The following is a 13,253-nucleotide window of genomic DNA, read 5'->3' as shown; positions in this document are numbered from 1 at the left end:
ATACGAGAAAACGTGGATGACAACATGGGAGTAGTAATCGTATTATCGACGCAAGCCGAAATCCGAAAATGCTTTCACTGCATGGATACTGTTTTTAGTATAAACTATAACCATCTGGGGTATTTCCAAATGACGACATCCGATGAGCTCCCTTGTTCTTTTTTTCTGTTTGTTGAGGCTGAAGAAATGAATTAACATGCGCCCTTTGTCGAAATCTTTATAGATCACAGTTAACCAATCAGTGTTCAAAAATCCGTAAAACAAATATTGCCTCCAGCCTCAAGTTTATTTAGCTGTCCTGGCAGACGGTACCCCAGTCTCTGGTCACGCTCAGTTGCATTGCGTATCATCCGGGTACTCACGGGGGGAAAACAATAACAAAGGCAACAACCAGTCCGTTAGATCAGTGCCCCTTTAAGCTGGCACGCCGTGATATAACTGGAATAATGTTAAAAGCGGCGTTAAACCCAACTTACTCACTCACTCGGATGAAGGTTCACAGGCCGGTGCAGGTGAAGCAACACAACCTACAGGATACAGAGGCTGACCAACCTGTCAGCTTACCTCAGTCCGATCACTGACGGTGACATCAATGAAGACGGCACGGGACCAGTCTTTGTTTTCTTTAATCCATCATGTTAAACTCAACTAAGAGAGCTATACAACCAATCTTACTTGGTCATTCGATATTATTAGCATATTTCTTGTTCACTAGAGTCAGTAAAAAAATAAGCATTGGGTATACATCTGGTTTCTTTTCGCATTCAGTGAAAACATATCTGATATCATGGTATCATGGTAACATTCTTCATAATGTTATACAATGATAAAGGTGAGTTAGTGAGTGAGAAAGTTGGGTTTAACCGCTTGAACAGCGTTCCAGTTATATCAAAGCATGTGGGCTTAATGTGGGAGGAAAGTCTACCACAAACCTAGAAACATAATTCGAAACGGGATTCGAAGCTACAATCATGGGTTCTGGTTGCCCAAGGGGCCCAAGGGGAAGGGAATTGCGGGGCCTTAGATGACTGGGCCACCCACAACAGTAAGAGAGTATGGTGTAACACAGCAGTAGGCAATATTCCAGCACAGGCTTGGTGAGGGACAGCAGAAATGGACTTCACATGTTGGGCCCATATGGATAATCAAATCCAACCTTCGGCCCTACAAGTACAAGACGCAGAAACACACCATACGGTACAATGTCTCCAATGAATCATGTGCAGTCGACAGAATGATAATGTTATTAAATGCAATTGAGGACTGACAAAAATGGATTCTTTGTTATTTTGAAAATGCAAAAACTTTCATAGAATAGAACTACGTGCGTGAGTCTTGATATGTGGCAGTTAAACTTATTGTTAAACAATGTTGTAATTGTATTAGATTGTTACTGTCAAGGTTCAGTAGAAGTTCAGAATATAGTGTTTTAACAATAATTACTTGTCAGGAATGTAGTACTGTCTAATGTAAGCAAATTACTTTATTTTGATGCTTTTGGAGTCAACTGTAATCTGGAATCTTCTGGAAGAGCTATCGACTAAAGGTGCAAAGTGTGGAACTTTCTAGAAGATATTTAGACTATATAAGTGGACAAACGCGTCTCTCATCTCAGAGTACATCAAGAGCAGCCCTTGTTTGAAGATCATTTTTTGTTACCCTGGATATCCCTGGATAGTTTGGAAGCTTGACCACTGTTTCTGCTAGGTGAATATTGATAATCGCTGACTCGCTATACACACGGCTATTTTAGTTTATACAATTATTGGAAAAACTACAGCTATCGAAAGTAGATTAACTCTCTTGGCTTGTTTTGATTTCCTGTTGAAATGAGGACAAGGCAACTCAACTAGAAGCTGTAGAGGTGCGACGTGTCATCAACAAGGAAGCAGGGTTAGTTTCAATTAACGCGCGATTTAGGAAAACAGCAGAGGAGAGGTGCCGCGCAAATGAGCAAGGTGAGACCCAGGCTTAAATGTTTATTACAAATTTGATATATGTTTACTTGTTTCTTGTTTAACAATATACGATTTTTCAGCTACATGACGGCGGTCTTTAAGTCTGGTTCAGACAATCCAGTGCTCGACAGTATGAAATGTCAAGTAGCCTTGAACTGTATTTGATTAATGTGTAATGAAATATCATTGTATAATCTAGAACCTCCTATGTCATCTTATGCATCATAGTTGTGGAAGCCTTACGAAGGCCTTGAATGATGAAGCCCTGATCTCACAACTTTTGATTACGAATCGAATGATACTGCAGGAATATTGCTGGATATAAAGGGAAAGTTGACACTTGGAAAGTTATCTGGATAAAACATAATAAGATAGGGGTTTGGGGAGGTAAAATAGGGTTTAACAGAAATTACATAACTCAGCTTAACATGGATAAAGCTTTCAAACTCAGAACCGACCAGTTCTTGTTTTATCCCCTTAATGCCGAACGCCAGGCAGGGAAACAACAAATACCATCCATTGACGTCATTTGATATCCCCCGGCCGGGGATCGAACCACTGACCTCCTCCTTCCCGGCAGACGCTCTATCCACCAGGCCACGGGGCTGTGGTAATAAGATGAAGGAGGCCATATGAAGATATGTATATTTCTCATCGGACGAGAGTGGCCCAGCTATAGGTCTTAAATTACTCATTATATAAAACTGTGGTCAGGGAAGTTGCAATTGAATTGAAATTAGTCTTACACGATACGCACGATAATCAATCGTTGTGAACATTTATTTAATCACCAGCATCTGCCGTGTCCACTTGCTGAGTACACTGTTGCCTAATCTTATCAACATCTAGGTTTCTTGATAAACATGGCTTCAAATAGGTTCACATAATACAGTTCATATGTCATATATATGATAATGAAACATACTATTAACTTCTAGTTCCTCCCCCCTGTGAAGTACTTCAGACTATGGAACAACAGTGTGTGACTTTATGACGCACCATTGGTCAAAACATCATCAGTAAATACAACTACTCTCACACGTTTGACGTATTTTACACATAATATAATTATTATTATTATTATTATTATTGTTATTTTTATTATAAAATTTGCTTTTTGTAAATAATGGACAATAGGATGGAAACTGAAATCATGTAATGAAATATCCCATGTTCTATATATACCATTAATTTAATGTAAAACTATTTATATATTTCTGGAGCATGACAACTCAGTTGCACTCGTCCTATTTTCACTATGGGAACACGAAAGTACAACCTTTGATCGGAGAAACCTACCCATTGTATGTTAAATAACCTATTTTTCAAGCACGAGCATATTTGCACATTTAAGCTGACCGGTGTAGCAGTAGCTTGGCGCATGACAATATTTTGTGAAAGAGCTGAGGTTAATTGGTTAACATTTATACGCATATTCCTAATATTTGTATTATAGACCTGACGTGAAGTTGTGTTACTAAACATGTGTCTTCATCTAGTAATTATCACATCCTATGTATGACTTAGGGAGCGTAAACGTCAGTAGTTGAGTGCATCGTCCTAGGACCACTTTTGACCTTTGACCTCTGCGCAGGGCATTGTGGGTCAAGGATGGCGTCACGATGACGTCACTTCCGGTTCCGAGTGGGCCATCTCCCCATCCAAGAGGGCGGCACGGTGCCTCCAAGAGGGCGGGAAGGCGGCGGCGGCAAACGAGATTTACTTCGTGACTACAAACAGACGTTTATCAATATGATTATGACGTTGTCACTCGCTCACCCACGCCGAGGAGTTGGCACTCGTGTATGTCTACATGCGTACTGTCACTCGTGTCTCCATGCAAACGTGATGTACTTCGTGTCTCCATGCAAACGTGATGTACTTCGTGTCTCCATGCAAACGTGGTGTCACGCTTGACTACGAACAGACGTTTTTGAAGTATAGATCGATAGACATGCGTGACGTTGTCACTCGTTCATCCACGCCGAGGAAGTGGCACTCGTGTATGTCTACATGCGTACTGTCACTCGTGTCTCCATGCAAACGTGATGTACTTCATGTCTCCATGCAAACGTGATGTACTTCGTGTCTCCATGCAAACGTGATGTACTTCGTGTCTCCATGCAAACGTGATGTACTTCGTGTCTCCATGCAAATGTGATGTACTTCGTGTCTCAATGCACACGTGATGTTCTTCGTGTCTCCATGCAAACGTGGTGTCACGCGTGTCTCCATGCAAACGTGGTGTCACGCGTGTCTCCATGCAAACGTGGTGTCATGCGTGCCTTCAAACAGACGTTTTTAAATAGTAGTATTTACAAACATACAAAGATACATGGTGTCACTCGTAGGCGTGTACCTCCAAGAGGACTGGGAAGGGTGTGGGTTCTTTTTGATTGTTGTTTGTATTGGCAAAGCAAAGGATGAAAGCGTTCTTTCGGTCCACGGACATTGTTGACCTTTGGTCTGGCACGTCAGACAGCTGCATCGACAGCTCATTCAGTGCTAGGACTGTGACGGTGTGCGTGGCTTCGCTCTTTTTAATTTTTATAGGACAGGCATTGAAACCCTGCTTCCTGAAGGGTTGAAAACGCAGCACGTCTATGGATCCGTTCCGGCACCTTGTCTGAGCCAAACCGGACAGACCCTTGTGATGGATGTACAGTCAGTCTGCCTTCAAGAGTGTACAGTCAGTCTTACTGAGTTGTACAGTCGGTCTTACAAGGGTGTACAGTCAGTTTGTCTTACAAAGGTGTACAGTAAGTCTACAGGGGTGTACAGTCGGTCTAACAAGGGTGTACAATCAGTCTGTCTTACAAGGGTGCACAGTAAGTCCTACAGGGCTGTACAGTCAGTCTTATAGAGTTGTTCAGTTGGTCTTACAAGGGTGTACAGTCAGTCTTACAGGGTTGTACAGTCGGTCTTACAAGGGTGTACAGTCAGTTTGTCTTACATGGGTGTACAGTAAGTCTACAGGGGTGTACAGTCGGTCTTACAAGGGTGTACAATCAGTCTGTCTTACAAGGGTGCACAGTAAGTCCTACAGGGCTGTACAGCCAATCTTACAGAGGTGTACACTTAGTCTTACAGGGTTATACACTCAGTCATACAGTGGTGTACAGTCACTCTTACAGAGTTGTACAACCAGTTTTACGGGGTTGTACAATCATTCTTAAGGACTGTACAATCATTCTGAAGGACTGTACAGTCAGTCATACAGAGTTTTACAGTTTTTCTTACAGGGTTGTACAGTCAATCCCAAGAAGTTGTTCAGTCAGTCTTACAGTGGTGTACACTCGGTTTTACAGGGTTGTACAGTCAATCTTACAGTGGTGTACACTTAGTCTTGCAGGGTTGTACAGTCAACCTTACAGTGGTGTACACTTAGTCTTATAGGGTTGTACAGTCAATCTTACAGTGGTATACACTTAGTCTTACAGGGTTGTACAGTCAATCTTACAGTGGTGTACACTTAGTCTTAAGGGTTGTACAGTCAATCTTACAGAGTTGTACAGTCAGTCTTACAGGGTTGCACAATCATTCTTAAGGGCTCTAAAGTCAGTCTGACGGGGTGTACAGTCAGTTTTACAGGGGTGTACAGTTAGTCTTACAGTGGTGTACACTCATTCTTACAGGGGTGTACAGTCAATCTTACAGTGGTGTACACTTAGTCTTACAGGATTGTACAGTCAATCTTTCAGTGGTGTACACTTAGTCTTACATGGGTTGTACACACAGTCTTACATGGATGTAAAGTCACTCTAAAGGGTTGTACACTTAGTCTTACAGGGTTGTACACTCAGTCTTACAGTGGTGTACAGTCAGTCTTACAGGGTTGTACACTCCGTCTTACATGGGTGAACAGTCACTCCTACAGCGTTGTACAGTCAGTTTTACGGGGTTGTACAATCAGTCTTTAGGACTGTACAGTCAATCTTACAGAGTTGTACAGTCAGTTTTACGGGGTTGTACTATCATTCTTAAGGACTGTACAATCATTCTTAAGGACTGTACAGTCAGGCTTACAGAGTTTTACAGTCTGTCTTACAGGTTTGTACAGTTAATCTTAAGAAGTTGTTCAGTCAATCATACAGGGGTGCACAATCAGTCTTACAGTGGTGTACAGTCACTCTTACAAGGGGTGTATAGTCATCTAAAGGGGTGTACTGTCAGCTTTACGGGGATGTACAGTCAGTCTTACGGGGTTGTAGAGTCAGTCTTACAAGGGTGTACAATCAGTCTGTCTTACAAGGGTGCACAGTAAGTCCTACAGGGCTGTACAGCCAATCTTACAGAGGTGTACACTTAGTCTTACAGGGTTATACACTCAGTCATACAGTGGTGTACAGTCACTCTTACAGAGTTGTACAACCAGTTTTACGGGGTTGTACAATCATTCTTAAGGACTGTACAATCATTCTGAAGGACTGTACAGTCAGTCATACAGAGTTTTACAGTTTTTCTTACAGGGTTGTACAGTCAATCCCAAGAAGTTGTTCAGTCAGTCTTACAGTGGTGTACACTCGGTTTTACAGGGTTGTACAGTCAATCTTACAGTGGTGTACACTTAGTCTTGCAGGGTTGTACAGTCAACCTTACAGTGGTGTACACTTAGTCTTATAGGGTTGTACAGTCAATCTTACAGTGGTATACACTTAGTCTTACAGGGTTGTACAGTCAATCTTACAGTGGTGTACACTTAGTCTTAAGGGTTGTACAGTCAATCTTACAGAGTTGTACAGTCAGTCTTACAGGGTTGCACAATCATTCTTAAGGGCTCTAAAGTCAGTCTGACGGGGTGTACAGTCAGTTTTACAGGGGTGTACAGTTAGTCTTACAGTGGTGTACACTCATTCTTACAGGGGTGTACAGTCAATCTTACAGTGGTGTACACTTAGTCTTACAGGATTGTACAGTCAATCTTTCAGTGGTGTACACTTAGTCTTACATGGGTTGTACACACAGTCTTACATGGATGTAAAGTCACTCTAAAGGGTTGTACACTTAGTCTTACAGGGTTGTACACTCAGTCTTACAGTGGTGTACAGTCAGTCTTACAGGGTTGTACACTCCGTCTTACATGGGTGAACAGTCACTCCTACAGCGTTGTACAGTCAGTTTTACGGGGTTGTACAATCAGTCTTTAGGACTGTACAGTCAATCTTACAGAGTTGTACAGTCAGTTTTACGGGGTTGTACTATCATTCTTAAGGACTGTACAATCATTCTTAAGGACTGTACAGTCAGGCTTACAGAGTTTTACAGTCTGTCTTACAGGTTTGTACAGTTAATCTTAAGAAGTTGTTCAGTCAATCATACAGGGGTGCACAATCAGTCTTACAGTGGTGTACAGTCACTCTTACAAGGGGTGTATAGTCATCTAAAGGGGTGTACTGTCAGCTTTACGGGGATGTACAGTCAGTCTTACGGGGTTGTAGAGTCAGTCTTACATGGATGTACAGTCAGCCTTATATGGGTGTACAGTCAATCTTAAAGGATGTACAGCCAGTCTTACAGTGGTATACACTTAGTCTTACAGGGTTGTACAGTCAACAGACCCTGACAGACCCTTGTGATGGATGTACAGTCAGTCTGCCTTCAAGAGTGTACAGTCAGTCTTACAGAGTTGTGCAGTCATTTTTAAGGGATGTACAGTCAGTCTCAAGGGCTGTACAGTCAGTTGATGTAAGTTAATTGAACCGTAGAAGGTTACCGACAATATTACCTGAGCGTACTGTCAGTGATCAATCAGTTTTATAATTATGTTTAAATCAATATGGATGTACGGTCAGCCTAACAGGGATGTACAGTCAGTCTTGCATGGGTGTACAGTCAGTCATACATGGGTGTACAGACAGCCTTATATGGGTGTACAGACAGTCTTAAGGGGTGAACAGTCAGTCTTAAGGGGTGTGCAGCCAGTCTTACATAATTGTACAGTCAGTCTTAAGGGATGTACGTCTGTCTTTCAGACGTGTACAGTCAGTCTTACAGGGGCGTACACTCAGTCTTACCGACGTTGTGACGTGGCCGTAACTGGGATGTCCTCTGAGCTTTGCCAACCAACAGCGAAAACTAAGATCTGATTTAATGAGAGGCACGATTGGACACGAATGTGATCGAAATACCCATATCCTGAGCCGTCAACAATCACTCCGCCGCCGCCGCCGCCGCCGCCGCCGCCGCCGCCGCCGCCGCCCTCCCTCCCAGACCTCGCGCTGCCGCCGCCGACGCCTTCGCCTCCCCGCCCTCCCTCCCTTCCGCCACCGCCGCCCTCTTGGAGGCACCGTGCCGCTCTCTTGGATGAGGAGATGGTCCCCCCGGAACCGGACGTGCCACCATCTTGGAGGTGCACGAACCCCGGAACTGGACGTGCCGCCATCTTGGATGCGCACTGCCACCGGAACCGGAAGTGACATCATCGTGACGTCACACCTGACCACAATGCCCTGCGCAGGTCACGTTGGTTGGTTGGTTGGCCGCTCTCAGCAATATTACAGCTATATGACGGCGGTCTGTAAAAAATCGACCAGACAACCAAGTCAGCGAGTCTGATCACCCGATCCCGTTAGTCGCCTTTTCCGACAAGCATAGTCACCTTTTACGGCAAGCATAGGTTGCTGAAGACCTATTCTACCCCGGAATCTTCACGGGTACGCGATGACGTCATCAGAGGTCTATGTGGTCTATGGACGATGCACTCAACTACTAACGTCGAGGATTGGTGAGATTGTATCCTCTAACCGGACATTAATCAGCTGTTTTAATTTGCTTCATTTCATGCTCAGGGAGACAATGTGGCCTCTTGGGATAACAGTGATTGCATGGATGCTTATCCCCACACAAGGTAAGCAGATGAGTTATCTATATTCATTGTGCTGCATGAGGTAGGTCATCGTAGGACTTGTTGGCGGCGCTTCAAGGTTTTGACATTATCATCAAATTAGTTGTTTAATAACGATGCCCATAGATAATGAATGCACCTTATTGTACGTGGGCGTCATGTTTATGCTTTTTTGTTATAATGTTCTTCATAATCATAGATAAACAGTGGTTTTGACTGCATACCAATTGACAAAATCTCTTTATATTGGAGGTGAGGAAAGTGCATTAGAAAAGAAACTTATGAAATGTGCGTCCCCCTGTTGAAAAGTCACTCATGACCTGTCCTTACACTGCTCATTGTATTTCTATATCTCCTTCGCAAGATTGCAGACTTGCAGACCGCATCGCCAAGACTTGTGGCATTATTTTCCCAAACCCGACCAAATACACGATTATGTTGTCGAGACTTGTCTGACTGGCATAAGAAGTTAAGCTGCTTCTACTGGATTGCTGGCAACACTTTTCCACATTACATCACACACGCTGTGATATGACTGGAATACTGTTAAAAGCGGCGTTAAACCCAACTCACATTACATCACCCAATTGTGTGTGTTGTTGCAGTAACTTTCTTGATCAAATATGTATAGCAAAATATATCTTTATCATATTCTTTTCTAGGTGCTAACTGTTGGAGTATTCAGCAATGCTCCGAGTGTGATGCGCAGACACAAGGATGCCTCACAGAGTGCCATAGGGGATATTTCGGCGCCACATACAGGGATGTTTGCAGCACAAGGTGCAGGAACAACACATGTCACCTGCTTCCTGATAGGGGTATTGGGAGATGTACTTATGGCTGCATCCCGGGATTCCAAGGCTCAAACTGCCAGAGGCCATGTTACAATAACAATGGCAACTGTACCAGATGCCCAGGTGGATGTGATGGCGAGTATTGCCAGATGGGTGGAGTTTGTTTCTCTGGCTGCAGCGACTCATACCACGGAGCAGGATGTAGGACGTGTTCCAGCAGATGTAAGTCCTGCAACAGGATCACAGGAACATGTGAGGAGTGTCAGCCTCCATATTCTGGACTGGACTGTAGATCCTCGTGTGAGCACTGTGTCGGTGGATGTGAGAGTGGCTGCCAACAGGGATGCAGACAAGGATTCTATGGAGACAACTGTACTGAAGCATGCAGTGACACCTGCCGAGCTGATCCCTCCCTGTCTACTGATGAACAATGTCCTGAGGGAGACTCATGTACCCCAGAGTGCCACAGCCAGACTGGCGAGTGTGTTCACGGTTGTGTAGATGGCTGGTACGGCCCGAAGTGTTCAAGGCGATGCAACTCTGACTGCACACATCAAAGGTGTAACCGCGCAGGTGCGTGTATTGAAGGATGTGCACAGAGACATATTAAGTATGGATGTGAACGATGCCTGGAGAAGTGCCTCAACCTCACCTGTGCCTTAAACATCGGACCTTGTTGCAATGGTTGCAACAGTGGTTTAGCTGGGGATGGTTGCAACCTATCATGCAATTTATGTCAGGATGATATTACTGACACAAGCTCCAGTTTATGTATACCTGTGTACAACATCACTCGATACACGTGTAGGTACAACTGCACAAACAACGCCTCATTATCTAATTGTTCTACGGGATCCTGTGACACAGGTAAGCCATGCTGAGAGCTCTGACAGACCGCCATTTAATATTGATCTTTGGACACTGAAGCTTGTTTCAGCGGTCACAGCAGTTGGAGATAGTTGTAATTAGTTCTCTCGAGGGTGTTTGTGACCAGGAGTACAGGAGTATAGTTTGTTTGTTTGTTTGTTTGCTTGATGTATACAGGAATGTGGTATCACTAGCAATCTCCTTCTGGATCCTTTAAAATGGGTTAACCTGGAACTTGTAAAAGTTTTTAAATCGTAGAATGCAAATATGGGAAACCAAGTCACGCTTTGATACATGACCGAGTACTATTGTATCACACTTCCTTCGATCGATGCAGTATGGACTCTTTGTGATTTACAATCCGGAGCATGTTAAAATACATACACCCACTCACTTCTTGGCAGACACTATGTTCCATGATTGTGATTTGTTACCTATTTCAGACGTGCAGAACCCAGAGGCCTCCAACACTGTGACCTTGACACTAGTTGTGTTGAATATTATTATCATCCTTGTGGCTAGTTTCACATGTTACGTCTGTTACCGTAAAGGATTGAGTACGAAAAGGTTTGTTCTTGTCGAGGAAGTTCCAGCCTTTGGTGTCCGCATTTCACTTGTGAGCTACAACCGAACATGCTCTTTCTACGAGCGTATAAGTTTGTTCAAAACTTGTTAGATCAAACTGACAACATTCACGGCCTTTGTAAAGCCTAGTTGGAAGCGCACAACATACTTTGTTTCAAGCGGATATTTCTAATGATTACGGTTGGTATTGACTATATATAGTGTAAAATGGCATGTTGTTATCATCGAGTAACCGGACAACGTTGTGATGTAAACGATTGGTAGATGGAGAGACGTAAAGTAAAATATCAAATCTATTATCTTTTTTAATACAACACATGACCGCTAAATACACAATTGATAATTTAAAACATCAATGCATAATTGTGCGTGTGCATTAATAAATATGTTGTTCTTGTGTTTGACAAAATGAAACATTCTGTTTACAGGAAACACGGTGCTAATGATGAGGCCGTGAACGCGGCACAGACAGATGCCCCCAGCAGGGAGTACATGTCACTACATCACTATGAGGATATGACTGAGGGAGACAGAGTTGGTCAGCTACCAGACGAGATCCAAGAAGGCGCCAGTACAGAGCAGTGTCGACTTGTTCCTGTCACAGAATTTTCCCTTGATTGATATCGTAGATGACGTCAGTCCAGATAGCTATGCCAGGAGCTCACTGTCATAAAAACAGCTGATCTGTGAGCACTATGTTTGGTCTTTGCATGCATAAAACATACTATTCTGATCCTGCAATGAAAATGTGCTGTGCACCTAGGAACCTGCAGACGAAAGCTCTAACTTCTTTAACGTGAAACAGATCACACGAAAATATCAGTTGATTTAACTTTTATAAAGCAAAATGTTATGGAAACAAATAACCTCCAAAATTGGCGTTGAACGTATTCTATCAAACATATGCTTTCTGAAAAATACAACTCTTATAACCTATTATTCAAATTTAATTATTTATGTTTTGAAATTTATTCTATAGGAATACAACTTGTGTTGGTTTATTTAGATACTTTACCGTGGCTGCTGCCTTAGGCTTATACGGCGGGCGTATTCAATGTCATATTTTACACAATAGAACACATTGCTTGACGTCATGTCAGTCAATGCTCAAGTGTCAAAACAACGATGTCGTAAAATGTTGTAAAAGAGATGCACTGTGAGCGTTATAGACTACCTATAGTGGAATTATGAATCAATGTTAAGTCATCTTAGTGATATGCTTTCTTCGAACATGTAAAATACTGTACATATATTTCACATGGTCTTCTTTGTTTCCGCATTTCAATACGTTTGTATTTTGCCTTATCGCTACATTACGATTTTGTCATGTAAATGTAATTACTCAATATCATTTGCTTTTTGTTTATTGTTTCACACCGCACTCTAACTGTGCGACAGCCAGAAACTCCAGTGATTGACATCATCAGCTTCGATCCAGGCATTTGGCATACGATGACACGCAAGTCACCGAGCCTGACCACCCGATCCATTTATTCGCCTGTTATTGAGGGTGCACAGGTGGCCCAGTCGTCTAAGGCACCGCGACTCGCTGTGCATAGTTGCTGCGTCCCTTGGGCACGCCAGAAGTCTATGATTGTGGGTTAGAATCCCGGTTCGCCCCAATTATGTTTCTACGTTTGTCAGCACCATACCTGTTCTCGTGGAGTAGGTCATGTTAAGCACGTGTTTGTTGATTATTTAATGCTGCTCTCAGAAATAGTATAGCGACATCTGGAACTAACAATCAGTAATTGGGGTTTTCCTGGAAATGGTGAAAATTTTTGAACGATGTGCTATGACACGCGAGCCACACGATTAAACTCATAACAAGCATAGCTTAGTGGATATTTCGTTAGGTAAACCGCACGACAAGCATATCTTAGTGGATATATTGTTACGTACACCCAACGACAAGCATAGCTTAGTGGATATATCGTTATGTAAAGCGCATGACAAGCATATCTTAGTGGATATATCGTTATGTAAAGCGCACGACAAGCATATCTTAGTGGATATATCATTATGTAAAGCGCATGACAAGCATATCTTAGTGGATATATCGTTAGGTGAACTGCACGACAAGCATATCTTAGTGGATATATCGTTACGTACACCCATAGACAAGCATAGATTAGTGGATATATCGTGACGTACACCCCACGACAAGCATAGCTTAGTGGATATATCGTTATGTAAAGCGCAAGA

General features: G+C 42.9%; 2 protein-coding genes across 3 annotated transcripts; one reads left to right on the top strand and one right to left on the bottom strand.

Moving 5' to 3' along the window:
• Window positions 1-1,836: 1,836 nt before the first annotated feature.
• Window positions 1,837-12,344, top strand: LOC124128996 (scavenger receptor class F member 1-like). 2 transcript variants are annotated; one of them, XM_046492451.2, is made up of 5 exons: window positions 1,837-1,958; window positions 8,747-8,805; window positions 9,465-10,463; window positions 10,907-11,030; window positions 11,477-12,344. In XM_046492451.2, exons 2-5 carry the CDS (start codon window positions 8,754-8,756, stop codon window positions 11,667-11,669), a joined length of 1,368 nt encoding a protein of 455 aa, XP_046348407.2. In that variant the 5' UTR covers window positions 1,837-1,958; window positions 8,747-8,753; the 3' UTR covers window positions 11,670-12,344. The 2 variants fall into 2 exon arrangements, with proteins under 2 accessions (XP_046348407.2, XP_046348406.2); XM_046492450.2 differs by lacking the exon at window positions 1,837-1,958 and having other exon boundaries at window positions 8,623-8,805.
• On the bottom strand, window positions 7,969-8,340 carry LOC125377392 (putative glycine-rich cell wall structural protein 1). The gene has a single exon (XM_048390461.1). It carries the CDS (start codon window positions 8,338-8,340, stop codon window positions 7,969-7,971), a length of 372 nt encoding a protein of 123 aa, XP_048246418.1.
• Window positions 12,345-13,253: the final 909 nt, after the last annotated feature.

The sequence above is a fragment of the Haliotis rufescens genome, unplaced genomic scaffold, assembly GCF_023055435.1.
Source record: "Haliotis rufescens isolate VD_foot unplaced genomic scaffold, xgHalRufe1.0.p SCAF_9, whole genome shotgun sequence".
In the NCBI taxonomy this organism is placed as follows: domain Eukaryota; kingdom Metazoa; phylum Mollusca; class Gastropoda; order Lepetellida; family Haliotidae; genus Haliotis; species Haliotis rufescens.
Note: the sequence above shows the minus strand (reverse complement) of the source record. Positions and strands in the feature narration are given on the sequence as shown.

Excerpts from the sequence above, each read along its gene's own strand:
- LOC125377392 (XM_048390461.1), bottom strand. The coding sequence starts at position 8,340 with ATGGCGGCACGTCCAGTTCCGGGGTTCGTGCACCTCCAAGATGGTGGC.
- LOC124128996 (XM_046492450.2), top strand. The coding sequence starts at position 8,739 with ATGCTCAGGGAGACAATGTGGCCTCTTGGGATAACAGTGATTGCATGG. Across the intron at positions 8,806-9,464 it reads GATGCTTATCCCCACACAAG|GTGCTAACTGTTGGAGTATT; the intron begins GTAAGCAGATGA and ends ATTCTTTTCTAG. Across the intron at positions 10,464-10,906 it reads TACGGGATCCTGTGACACAG|ACGTGCAGAACCCAGAGGCC; the intron begins GTAAGCCATGCT and ends TACCTATTTCAG.